Raw genomic sequence first — 13261 nt, forward strand, 5'->3', positions numbered from 1 at the left:
TCCTTTCAATTACTCGTTCGTAATTGCGGCTCCGTAAGATGTGTTTCACGAGTGGCGATATGCATCTGCACAATTGCAGAAAGCATTGGTGGGTTGCAAGTAAGGGATCAGGATCCTTCGAAACACTCAGAAGCTAGATCGAAGCCTGTATCTCGAAAAATGTTTCCTAAATGGTGCATATACATCATGTTTACAAGTTTAAGAATGTGACTGCATCAATTTCATCCCGAGGGTTGTCACACTTTAGCGATATGCAGCTAGAGAATGTGCTAGAAGCGGCCCGCTTCCGAGGTGACGCTAATCTTACACAGTGTTTGTTGTACTGGGCAGGAAATGCTCCGATGAGCTGAGAGCCAGGGTTGTCGTATGCGGCACAGGCCAAGACAAGGCTATGATACTCGAAAAGCCTGACTTTTAGTGATATGTTGACCTCGATGTGATTGCCGTTATGGTAGATGAATGTAACGTTACATTATGTTTCACATAGTCCTTTTATATATATAGGGATTTTCACAGACACTTCTCAAGCCAATACAGCAGATTCGAACCAAATCACGAGAAATCATTCCAGCTCTTTTACAAACTTCGCTCCATCTTCTTCATTTAATTGTCAAAAATGGCTTCTTGGGACAACCGCGTCGTCACCAACGAGCACTTGCTCCCTTATGTCGACTCCAACACTGCCCCGCCAGACATCAAGGCAGCTCTGCAAACTCTGCCATTCGAGAGGAACATCTTCAAGGTAAGTCAGACCTCCCCTTATAAAGCTTTAACATCATAGACTAAATATCTCTCGAAGCTCCTCGCCAACAGCAATGTGTTCTTCAAACCATTCATGACACTCCTTTCTTCCAGCTGGAGCGAGAACCGAAAGATTCTCCCTTCCGAATGGCAAACCACTGTTCTACGCACAGCCGCCACCCTCGATGCCCCTTACGAGTGGGATGTCAACGAGCCTGTCGCTCGCGTCCTCGGTCTCACCGATGAACAATTCGCGGCTCTTCGCAATCCAAAAGAACCATTGCCTGAGAGCCTGTTTACTCCGCGTCAGCGATTGATTGCTCGTATTGTTGAAGAGCTCAGTCGCCAACCTCGTGTTAGCAAGGACGTCATGGATGAGGCTTTGCAGGCTTTCAGCCATGAGGAAATCACTGAGATTTTCTTTCTTAATGGTATTTACGGCTTCTTGGCTAGGTTCATGAATAGTGCGAAGATTGATTTTGATGAGCCTATCCCTGGCTTGCTGGACATTCTGCGCAAATACAATGCGTCAGCTATTGAGCGAGAGAAGCAGGCAAAGAAGGAGACTTAGTTGAATGGATACCTTGGACTTGTAGATAGAATTACTTAATTTATTTACATGAAAGAACTTTGCTTTCTCGCGACTTGCCTCTTGATACGATATGCAGAAGTAGTCTGTCTAGACTAATGTTAATCAATACTGCAAACTCAATGTAAGCCAGAATGTTATTACAGCTAAGAGTTGTGGCTAAAACAGAGAACTTGGTAGATTTTGCATGAGGTTAATTAGCATAATGTAGTTAGTATATTTAAGTAAGCCTATAATGTCTGAATGAACATATAAAGTCATAATACTAATAAATTATACATTAACCTGGGTTTTTTTCAGTAGGATATTACTAATATTGTCAAAGATAAGTCTGCTAAATAAATAAAGCAATAAGTAGCTATAATTTATAATAGTAACTTAAAACTCCTTATTATATAGTGAAAGTGTATATTGCCTACTCAAGACCTATAAAGACTCTATTCATTAACTTAAGGTATTTCTTTTCGCTTACAGTGTCTAGTGTGGATTATTATATATATCTTAAGAATACTACCTTTGTCTCGTAGCTTGTCTTTACTAAAGTCTAAACATAAAAGAAGCCCGAAGTAGCATCTCTTTCCTTTAGGAATAACAGTCCTAGAACCCAGACGCAAGAGTCAAACATACTGCTCCGCGAGAACTTGTAACCTAAGGCATCCATGTAATATATCAGATCTCAATTCCTATGACACATTTCTATTACTCACATACCATACCAAAATGAGCTGAGGACTTAGGTATCAGCAAGCATCGTTGCCTCTTTCAGCGTTAGACAATATGCATATTGCATGACGCAATCTCACTGTATGTGACAACTCGTAAAAGATTTCAGCTTGCATGAAAGGGTTACATTACTACCTAGTCTTACTGCCCACCACTTGCGTTGAGCCTCACAAGATGCATATGCAGCTAGATCCTACCAAACTGCAAAACTTGCTTGACCCGTCCCACCTCGCTCTCAGAACCTGCAGTAACAGCCCCCTTCACAAGCCTCTCAAACTGATCCCTGCCTTCAACATCCCGAGGAACCTGAATCGTCTCCACAGGTGGCGTACGCAAAAGTCCCTGAGAAAGCAGGTCCTGGAACCACAGCAGGAGAGATTCCTGCTCTGCTGCAGTCCGAGCCTTTAGCTGTTCAGACAGACGGAAGTTCCGAAACTTGACCTCTGACCAGAACAGCAAACGTTGGGAGAGACCAATGATTCCACTTGCGCCGCCGAGAGACCCGTAATTGACATATGTCCCACCATGAGATAGGGCATTTGCAAGTCTCTCGCCGGATTCACCAAAGACAGCGTCAATGGCGAGCACGATACGACCCTTGGCAGCAGCATCCGCGAGTTCTGCCGAAGCCTGCGTGCCGTGCTTAGCGAGATCGTCTTCGGTAATCACGATATCAACGCCCTGGCTCTGCAGATCAGCCTTGAGAGCATCGAGAGTGCTACCCTCCCGATCGCGCACGACGCTGCAGGTACGAACACCCTTGAGACGCGCAAACTGCGCTACAAGCCTCGCGATTGTTCCAGAACCTGCATTCTGAATGATCCAATCACCAGGCTTCAAGGCACGCATATCCTCTACAAGGAGGTAAGCCGGCAGAAACACCATGCGCAATAGAGATGCGCCAAGCAGATCCTTCGTGGGCGACAGGGGAATAACATCCGTCACGCTAAGAAGAGCTTGGCTTCTCCAGGTTCCTAATCCATGTCGACGCGGAACAACAAAGTCTCCGGGCCGAATGTGGATCTGCTCTGGGTTGGTCAGAGGACCCACTGCTTGGACGCAAGCCACGCCGTCATAGCCCAGAACAGGCTGGTTGTCTAGGGTATGCAGCGGTTTGACTGGGTAGCGACCTGCAAGTACGAGGAGGTCTTGGGGGTTGATTGGGGAGAAGATGAAGGATACTAGAATCTGATCGACGCCGATAGTATCTGGTGGAATTTGATCTTGTTTGGGGTAATGAAATCCCACAGAGGCGGGTTTCCCATCAGAAGATTGAATTTGAGTAAGGGCAGCCATTTGGCAGAGACTGGTAAGCGAAAGCTGGAATACAACAAGAGTCAAGTGCTTGAATTGAACTGAGTATTGTTTGCGCTGGCTAGTTTCTTGGTCTAAAGACCCAACTTTATATCCCTGACGTGCATCATTTTAGTCCACAGCCTTCTGGAGAATATCCTTAACAACATCAAGAGATCTTGAGATGCAATTGCGGCAGCTAGTGTTAGCTCACAATCACGCGATTTCCCCGAGCCCCTCCGTCACCTCGCGTATGCACCCGACCCCTGGTCAACGGGGACAAATTCCATTTTCAGGCTAAACCCCTTGCGAATACCACACAGTGTGCTGTAACGTTACGGTACGGGCCGGATTTCGTGTCGTCTTGTTCCTGTTTTCTTTACCCTATAGGGCCAGACTGGCAGGGTTCTGAAGACCTTCACTTTTGATGTTTTCCATCGTTTTCTACGCAATTTCTAAGCATCGTTTCATGCCTGCTGAGACCGGTTGTTAGTTATGATAATTACAAAATTAAATATAAAAAATTTTATGTTTCTCCACAGCGTCAGAAATACATAACCCCAAATCACGGCCTAGTGCTGGAAGGTTTGTTTTATTGCTCAACAGTGTCTTTTAGCGTTATAACCTTAAAAACTTTAATCTTGTACAGATCTTAATACTCTTCTTCGCTATGTCTTTTACTCAGGAGAAACAGTCCGGTCACAGTTCGGACGGGTCTCGATTGTCACCATCTCCGCATCCTGACTCCTCAGGCAACGAAGCCCTTAGGGAACCCCAGGTTGAAAAACCAGCACCAGACCCGTCTCCTCGTAATGTTCATGGAGTCAAGGTTAGTACAAGTCATCAACCCAAGAGAGGCCCCCTACGAGTTTGCTGACCCTGAACTCTAGTGGTTCCTCGTTGTCTGCGCTCTTCTCTCCGCCCTGTTCCTCTACGCGCTCGACAACACCGTAGTCGCCAACGTCCAGGCCAAAGTCGTAGAGACCTATCAACGCGTTGACCTTGTTCCCTGGCTCGGCGTCTCTTTCGCCCTCGCATCAGCCGCAACGACACTTCCATGGTCTAAAGCCTATGGCACATTCTCCGCGAAAAAGCTCTTCATTGGCTCAACCACCGTCTTCATGGGTGCGTCTGCACTCTGTGGTGGCGCTCCCGACATCAACTCCTTCATCGTCGGTCGTGCCATCGCTGGAGCGGGAGGTTGCGGCATGTACATGGGCCTTTTGACACTCTTGTCAGTCACCACTACGAACGCCGAGAGACCAAAGTATCTCAGTCTTACGGGTTTCATCTGGGGTATTGGTACTGTTCTTGGCCCTGTGGTTGGAGGATCACTTGGCGATAGTAGTGCGACTTGGCGATGGGCCTTCTACCTGAATCTTTTAGTCGGGGTTGTCATTGGTCCAATTTACGTTCTTCTCCTCCCCGACTTCAAGCCTCAGGCAGGTGTCCCTTTGACTAGTCGTCTAGCTCAGATTGACTACCTCGGCACGGCTCTATCCATTGGTTCCGTCTTATGCCTCATCATGGCGATGAACTTCGGTGGAGTCCTTTGGAGCTGGGATGCAGGCAGGAGCATTGGTCTGTTTGTGACAGCTGGCGTCTTGCTCATCCTGTTTGTGCTCCAGCAGATCTTCCAGATTGGTACCACATTTGAGAACCGACTGTTTCCCATGCACTTCTGGAAGAGCCGTACCATGATCTGCCTCTTCTTTACAATGAGTAAGTCGTTTCTTCTCATATCTACTTTGAAAGGATCCAAACTAACGATTCTTGTTTAGTGCTGGCGACATTTGGTAGCTTTATCGGCATTTTCTACCTGCCACTGTATTACCAGTTCACTCGTGGAATCACGGCCGTAGAGACATCGGTTCACCTATTGCCCTTCATCCTGTTCCTTGTCGCCTTCAACTTGTTGAACGGTCAATTCATGGGCCGAACAGGATACTACTATCCTTGGTACATCGTAGGGTCCCTGATGGAGCTAATCGGCGGAGTTCTAATGTGTAAGTGACACTCGTCCTCGCGTAATACCTGAACTGCAAGTACTGACTGTGCACTAGATACCGTCGATGAGCACACATCCAATGCTAAGATCTACGGCTACACCATTATTCTGGGTACTGGCGTTGGTTGCTTTTGTCAAGCTGGTTTTGCAGTCGCTCAGATGAAAGTTAAGCCTACCGAGATCCCTTACAGTGTTGGCTTCATGACAGTCGGACAGATGCTCGGTATCGTATTTGGCACGGGCATGTCTGGCGCACTATTCGTCAATTATGGCCAGCAAGCTCTCCAACGCGTCTTCCCCAATGTCTCCAAGACCGAGATCGCCGACGCTCTCGCCGGTGTCGGTAGCGGCCTCATCGATTCCGCAAAGCCTGACGTGAAGGCAGAGGCTATCCATGGCATCACGAGAGCGATTCAACTCGCATATGTACCTATCATCGCGGCCGGATCTATTTGTCTGATCTGTAGCCTTGCGATGAGAAGGGAGAAGGTGTTCCACTAAGAGGGTCCAGGAACTGGTAGACTATCAGGACCGCTCTCGATGCCTGGTCCTGGTAGTCTCTAGAATAGGGCTCGATGGGAAATTATCAAGATCGTAGTTCAACTAGAAGAGGGAGTCGGCCTGCTAACGAGATAGACCGATTGTCTTCAACCGGTCTACACGCTTTGTTAAGAATACGCGACTAGTAATTACTATGTAGTCAAGGCATATAGCACAAGGGGAGTCGTATCTGAAGGAACACATTGACTTTGTACTTAACTCAATATATGAAAAACCTAATATTAAGGCTAAAAGTCTACAAGCATTATGAAAGTTGGTCCCTCAAGGAGAGTGTTACTGCTCACAGTTCTTCATGGCCTCTGGCTATTGTTCTTCGATCTGTCTACTGTAAAATGCCTCTATAACAATAGAACTGCAGCTCGAATTAATATAGACCTAACTCCATCCGTCTATCTCGAGACTGCAAAATATAGTATAACTGTCCGTTATGTCGCGACAGGCTTTGATGTTGGCTCTGAGAGCGCACATAAAGTAGTTAGCGAACTTGGATGCGATAACGGCAAAAAGAACAGAATGCGCTTGCCCCGTACTGGAATCGAACCAGTGATCTTATCATTACTAGTGATACGCTTTACCACTGAGCCAACGGGGCTTATTTAGCGTTTTTAAGAAGCTTAGGCGTCCGTTCGTTATTTATCTCTATGATGCTTGTTCTACTCGTCGTGTCATTTCTTTTGCAATGCTCTCAGCCATTATTCGACTTGTATTAGATGATCTCTGCCTTCGATTATCATTATAAAAACACTACTCCAACAAGGATAGTAGGTAAACATCTCTAGCGCTTTATTAGTTCTGCTAGCAATATCCTGCTTGGCATCCCTTCTTCTAAATCGCTCCACTAAAACATCATCTTCATTCTCCCAGAAGCCAAGTCAGCAGCATCCCCTCGCCCGCCAGGCTTCACATGCCAGGATTTTTCTTAGGCCTCGTGAAATAGACTATGTTATAATCTCTACAAACCTGATTTATGGCTTATTATGTGGTATCAATTGACCAGCCATGTCACATTATTCTTCTTCCCGTTTGAGATACTAGAGACGCTTCTCGGCGTATTCATGGCGATCTTGCGAGCACGAGCTAATTCTCACTTCGTTGCAACGCGCTATAGGCACTACATGACCCTAGCAGTAGTGAGAGAAATACACTTTGACCGCGTGTAATACCTAGCTCGAGGAGATATAGATCGACGGTCGTATTAGACTCGTAAAACTTAAAACACGTTCGAAATGTCACATCCAAAGTGCCTGTTTATTCTCTGTTTGCTTCTGTCAATAGTTTTGAAGACGAAGCTTTCTGAGTTCCCATCTTTTCCGGATTCAGCAAGCTTTGTGCGGATTGAATACTTGCAGCCTACGATCAGATGAAGCGTACCTATCACCTCGTACTCTCGACCCCGATTTTCAGCGTTCCCCACACCCCAGCCGCTATTTCTTTAGTGCTGCGGCTTAGCCCAAGGAGCCAGTACTTATTAGTATCCTTCACCCCTTCTAGTGCTGGCAATTTCACTTCTGGTAAAACTCATACAGCTCTGGCTTAAATGGAAACACGAATGGCGGATACGACGTCGAATGAGTCACCGGAAATACAAGATGATCAAGAAAAGTCCTCGTTTGTATGCGATACATGTAATCGACAATTCTCACGATATGAGCATTTAAAGCGACACACTCAGACGCATACTCATACAAAGGCTATCGAATGCACCTACTGCAATAAAAGATTCAGTCGCAAGTAAGTACCATCTACCACCAAGAACAAGCAATTCATTTGGGACATACCGATTACTTACTTACTGCTGGCGAAATTCAAGGGATGCGGCACAGCGACATGAGCGGTTACATGAACGCGAAACACCTGAAGGCATACGATTACAAACCTCAACTGCTTCGTCACTACGGCGAACCTGTGTGCCTTGTTCTAAATCACGCATCAAATGCTCTGGAGGGACACCATGCACTTACTGTGCCGTGAGGAATTTTGTATGCTCTTACCTGCCTCGGAAACGACGGGGACGTCAAATCATGCTTAGTGCCTCGGAAGAGCAGGGTTCTGGAGGTGCAAAAACGACATCAACTGTGCAGTCGCCTGCTACTGTAGCTACGCCTAGGGCCGCACTCGATTGGCTTGAAACTTCGACGAGCCAACAAAACATGACTTCTGCTGTTCAAGTCCAGACAAATCTGACACAGAGTGATCAAATTACCAGTAACGACGGCCAAAGCTCGTCAGTGGAAAGCCATCTTAGGCGTGAGCCTGAAAGACCGACAAATATCGTTGGTGATATCCCAGACACTTATTCATTACCCACAAACTGGCTTCCGTTTGACGATGTCCCACTAAACAGCGCATTTCTGCCTAGTCTCAACGACATACCTCGTATAGCATCTGAAGTCGGTGATGCATCTACAACTGCTCCCCAGAGCCTCGAGACGCAACCGTCGTTTCCAATTCTCCCAGAAATACACGAGCAGAGCCTACAACAAGACCATGTTTCTGCCTTGATTGCTTCTATGGCCTCAAATAAGCAAAGGAAAACGCAATTTTCGGACACTAATGACGATCCTGCGCTCCCCGGCACTAAAGCCACGCATTATTCAGACGGAGCGGGTTTCAGGGAAAGCCGAGCAGAGAGATACATGCGCCAACGGCGTGCTGCTTATGTCGAAGAACATGGGCCAAGTCCGGGCCAGCAGGTCCACGTATCATGGATCAGCGACTTAGATGCCAGAGTGGCGGCAGCAAGTAAACGGATTGGGGCATCAAGCGACGTTCCAGATAGTATATTCGAGGAGCTCATGTCAAAACTGGACTCTCATGCGACCAGGTCCCATATATTTGCCGACTTTGCCGCTCACAAAGAGAATCTGCTAACCAAACGCACTTTTCAACTATTTATCAGTCTCTACTTCGAGCACTTCCATCCGGTAAACCCCTTCGTTGACAGATCACATTTGTCTATCCCTCTTTGGGGCTGGAGCTTGTGCCTAGCTACTGCTGCGATTGGTTCTAAATACTTTGGTTCTGAAGAAGTCAACCGCTTTGGAGATTGCTTATGCTGTATCCTGCATGAGCTCATGGCAAGAGAAGTATAGAAATGGCCATCTCACTATCTGGTAAGAGTCTAACTGACTCTGCATAGCTCGATTTTATCGGCTCCCAAGAGCCGTTGCCTTATATTCAGGCTCGAATCCTGGCTTCAGTTGGACTCTGTCAAAGCCGTCAGCCGGAATTACTCAGATGCGGGTACAACGGCTTAGCAATGGCAGCACAAGCATGTCTTCGGCTTCGCTTATTGAGTGAGGATGACAATATCGGTTCATATCAGAATGATCAGAGTCTGGAGCAGAAGTGGATCACCTGGCGATTTCGAGAGACACGAAGAAGGACGGGTCTTTTCGTTTGGGTACGTAACTCGCATCCCTGTTTGCGATTGCTGTCAATTTCTAATATGACTCATAGTTAGCCAGTGGCTACTTTGCTCTGGCCTCTGAGCATCATCCGTGCTTGTTCCCAGATCAACCTCAACTGCGGCTTCCATGCCGAGAGGAGCTATGGGCGGCCAAGTCGCCAGAGGCCTGGTCTACGGCAAACCTAGCAGATAGAGATGCCGACCCAATAACCTTCTCTACCGAAGAAGCCTCAAGATCTACAGTACCCGAAGTAACACTGGAGCTTTGGCGACACTTGAAGTCGCAGAATTCATCGGATTCTTTTGCAACCATTGTCATAATCCACATGCTGGTCCATCGCAGATGGGCCGCTAACGGATATTTGGCTGATGCACTTCGCGACATACCACAAACAAATCAGCTAACCATCCATGTCCCTGAGAGAAAGTATCTTGGTTCAGTACCCGAGTACATAAAGTGGCGCAATCAGTGCTGTGACTGCTTGGATGTGCTGCACTGGGAAGCACTCAGTCTATCAGCCAAAGCAGAAGGACTTGAAGATCCGGTATTACTGCATCTGCATCTAGCCCGCCTCTCACTCCTCGCGCCGGTCCAAGATCTTTTTGCGTTTGCTGACCAGAGTACTCTCTCGGGGATTACTCACATGACCCCCAGTAATCTCTATCGCCACGGTACCGCCAGCTCAGAACCAAGACAGACTATCAAGATCTGGGCGACTCAAGATCGATATAAAGCTCGTCTGGCAGTCATACATGCTGGGGCTGTTCTGTGGCATGTGAGGAGATACTCATCAGATTCAATTATTGAGCCATTTGCTCTATTCCTTGCATCGTTGGTGCTCTGGGCTTATGGTCAAACCTCAAACATTCGAAGGCTTTACGAGTCTGCATACACCGCAGCACAGTCTCCACTGAGCGACAACGAGGACTCTGTAACTTCCGCGCCCACGACACATGGTTCATTAGAAAGCCATACGATGCGCGACTGTATGTCAACCAGGCGGCGAATGCCAAGCGCGATGCAATTAGACAGGCCGATGGACGATGAACTTGTACAGTACTTTATACGATTTGGTGAGGACCTGCGTCTTCCCCTTGAGGGAGTAGATGACCTGTGTGCAACTGAAGGCCCATTGCATATGCTGCAAGAAGTATCGAGTTTACTGATGGAACAGCACAAGCCCTGGGATATTTCTGAGACTTACGCTAGATTTCTACGAGACTTGAAAATGTCACAGTGGGAACTGTGAACGCACATTGGGTGGGAGAGCAATGGAGGTTTAGACTCGTCGGAAGGGAGCCAGTGTGATGCATTCTTAGTTCTTAGTTGATAACCCGATATCTTATAGAACGATCACTGATAGGTCTGGATGTATAGCTGTCTCAAGAAAACCAGATCCACGAGCTCCAAGGCTAGCAGACATAGAGACGTCCCCGTACAGCTCTAAACCTTTGTCACTTCCGCTCCGTGGCTGTTATCATAGGCATCGACGTGATAGGTCTTGAATTTCCTCGTCGGAAGCTTAGCCTCAAACATCAGGTCAAGTTCCTCGTAGCTGCGGCCCTTTGTTTCAGGCAGGCGGAAGAAAGCCCAGACAACACTGAGACACGCAAAAGCGAACCAGAAGAATCCAGTTTTGCCTGTGATCCAAGGGTTAGTATTCGTAAGAGCTAACATGCGAGTGATATACTAGCCTTTCCAATTCCAGGCAGAAGGATTCATCATGTATGGCTGAATGACATTAGCAACGATTTGTGCCAGGTAGTATGAGGTTCTGGCCAAGACCACGGTCTTGGATCGCAGACGCGTGGACGAAACTTCGGCAGGGATGGCCCATCCGATTGGGCCGACAGTGAGAGAGAAGGTGAGGAGCCAAATCAAGCAGAGGATCGACTGAACCCACTTGACGGCGGGATTGGAAGTGTTGGTAGCTAAAGCACCGATGATGAGAAGCCACATGCTCATGGCACTCATGCCTGCAAGATATAAGTTTCGACGGCCGATGTGTCTCATCAAGAACCACGACGCAATAGTACCACAGAATGCCATCCCAGTGCCGCCAAGATTGAGGTTGTACGAGGTCTCTGAGTCCAATCCCGCTTGTTGAAAGAAGTACGTAGCAGAATAGGCGAACTGGGCGCCGCAGGTAATCTGACCAAGGAACGACACACAAGCAATCTCGGTACGGCGTATGTCAGCTGCCTTGAAGCAATCGAAATATGAAGTGCCTTCTGCAATTCGTTTCTCGGTCTCGTTCGTGTGAATCATCAATGCAACGAGAGGCTTTGCTTGGGGCTTTTCGTGAGTGGCCATGAGGCGGAGGACACTCTTTTCGGCCTCTTCGTACCGACCGTTACGGACGAGATACCAGGGGGACTCAGGCATGAATATACAGGCGACGAAGAGGAATGGGATCCATAACCATTGCAGAGCAAAAGGAACACGCCATGCCCAGTCGTTGTCCCACTCGATGAAACTCTTGAGAACTCCAGCGCCGATGAGCTGGCCCGTTGCGAAGCACATGTTGGTGTATGCGGTGAGGTATACGCGAAGAGGAAGCGGACAGAGTTCCGACGCATACGCAGGACCGATCGTGGCGAAGATGCCCCAAGGGAGCCTTGGTCGCGAATTAGCCGAGGTGTCCAAGAGGAAAGTCTATGTCGTGTAGAGCAGAGGGGAGAGCTTGGTCGACTTACCCGCAGAGAATCTGTCCCACGGCCTGGAGCTCAACAGACATGCCAAAGAATGATACCATGACGAAAGCAGCCATCAACACCACACCGAGAAAAAACGCAGGTCGATACCCAAAGCGCTGTATGATGAACCCATTCAGGATGGCACCAACGATGGCACCAGCTTGTGGACCGCTGCCCATGGCACTCTGCCAGCGGGCAGGGATCTGGTATGTCTTGGTAGCATCCTGATATTCTCCAAATCGACGAGCATAAGTAGGATAGGCATAGAGCGAGCCAATCAAGATAGTGTCATAGCCTTCCATGATAATGGATAGTGACACAACGAGGGACCAGACGACAGCCCACGGGTAGGACTTGAGGGCTTGACGGACAGTGAGAGCATGTTCATGCGCATTTGCGGCCTGGGCTTCGTCCAAGGTAGCTTCCCAGGAGCCAGCACGGCCAAGCATGACGTTAGAATTGTTCTTTTCGTCGCGTGTATCGTGCGTAGCTAGGCCTTCGTTGTGCTCGACCGAATGGGAAGAGATTGTCTTCTCCATGGCCGATGAAATGGTTCTGTTTAATTTTACTGCTGATAACAAATGCTGATAGTAGGAAGGGATTATGGAAGAAAATGTTTGGCTTTGAATACTCCAGGCGTCCGAGCTCTATACTTTATACTTGCAAATGAATTGCCTGATTCTGGCGACTTGGAGTCCCCTTCAGCTGGGACACTTTGAAGTCGCATGACAGCCGAATTAGCTCTCAAGCCCCGTGGGGAAAAGTCACGGAGTGGCCAGAATGCGGAGAAGCAGACCACATCGGTGCCATGCGCTCAATGTGAGGCATCGGAAAAGCGTAAAGAATGTCCATTGATCTAGGCTCAAGAGGAGGTTGGTCTGCCAGGTTCTTCGGGATTTCGTTGTGTTCTTGACCCTCTAGCCCCTAAGGCTACACCTAATCCGGGACAAGCCTCGTGGGTGAAGATTTATGTCGGACAATCCACCCCCACAATGAAAAGCCGATTCTCGACTACTGACAGCCACTATATCTTTACGACCAATTGAGTTTTGGTATTCGCCATGGATGTTCGGTGTTATCCCTCGTTCCACCCCCACTCTGTATTCCCTAATATCCGGCGGTTCCTGACGCTTCCTCTGAAGTGCGAGAAGCAGAAGCGTGACCAGAACCAGTAGCACAGAACCAGCGCCCGTACTGAGAGGGGTAGACAAGAGCAAGGTGCTTGGCTAAGTAGGGATCT

General features: G+C 48.0%; 5 protein-coding genes, besides 1 other annotated feature; 3 read left to right on the top strand and 2 right to left on the bottom strand.

Moving 5' to 3' along the window:
- Window positions 1–616: 616 nt before the first annotated feature.
- FFUJ_02021 (uncharacterized protein) lies at window positions 617–1312 on the top strand (the record flags this gene model as incomplete). XM_023579005.1 has 2 exons in its annotated part: window positions 617–742; window positions 800–1312. 2 exons carry the CDS (start codon window positions 617–619, stop codon window positions 1310–1312), a joined length of 639 nt encoding a protein of 212 aa, XP_023423581.1.
- Window positions 1313–2239: 927 nt separating this feature from the next.
- Window positions 2240–3349, bottom strand: FFUJ_02020 (related to 2,4-dienoyl-CoA reductase precursor; the record flags this gene model as incomplete). The annotated part of the gene is made up of 1 exon (XM_023579116.1): window positions 2240–3349. The coding sequence occupies one exon, from the start codon at window positions 3347–3349 to the stop codon at window positions 2240–2242; it is 1110 nt and encodes a 369-aa protein (XP_023423582.1).
- Window positions 3350–4016: 667 nt separating this feature from the next.
- Window positions 4017–5855, top strand: FFUJ_02019 (aurofusarin/rubrofusarin efflux pump AFLT; the record flags this gene model as incomplete). XM_023579228.1 has 4 exons in its annotated part: window positions 4017–4175; window positions 4237–5068; window positions 5128–5352; window positions 5410–5855. The coding sequence occupies 4 exons, from the start codon at window positions 4017–4019 to the stop codon at window positions 5853–5855; spliced, it is 1662 nt and encodes a 553-aa protein (XP_023423583.1).
- Window positions 5856–6435: 580 nt separating this feature from the next.
- Window positions 6436–6507, bottom strand: a tRNA (tRNA-Thr).
- A 1429-nt stretch (window positions 6508–7936) lies between these two features.
- Window positions 7937–10574, top strand: FFUJ_02018 (related to transcription factor ZMS1; the record flags this gene model as incomplete). XM_023579339.1 has 3 exons in its annotated part: window positions 7937–9001; window positions 9055–9318; window positions 9375–10574. The coding sequence occupies 3 exons, from the start codon at window positions 7937–7939 to the stop codon at window positions 10572–10574; spliced, it is 2529 nt and encodes an 842-aa protein (XP_023423584.1).
- A 440-nt stretch (window positions 10575–11014) lies between these two features.
- On the bottom strand, window positions 11015–12560 carry FFUJ_02017 (probable alpha-glucoside transport protein; the record flags this gene model as incomplete). XM_023579450.1 has 2 exons in its annotated part: window positions 11015–11942; window positions 12022–12560. 2 exons carry the CDS (start codon window positions 12558–12560, stop codon window positions 11015–11017), a joined length of 1467 nt encoding a protein of 488 aa, XP_023423585.1.
- Window positions 12561–13261: the final 701 nt, after the last annotated feature.

Source organism: Fusarium fujikuroi, chromosome FFUJ_chr01 (genome assembly GCF_900079805.1).
Source record: "Fusarium fujikuroi IMI 58289 draft genome, chromosome FFUJ_chr01".
Lineage (NCBI taxonomy): Eukaryota > Fungi > Ascomycota > Sordariomycetes > Hypocreales > Nectriaceae > Fusarium > Fusarium fujikuroi.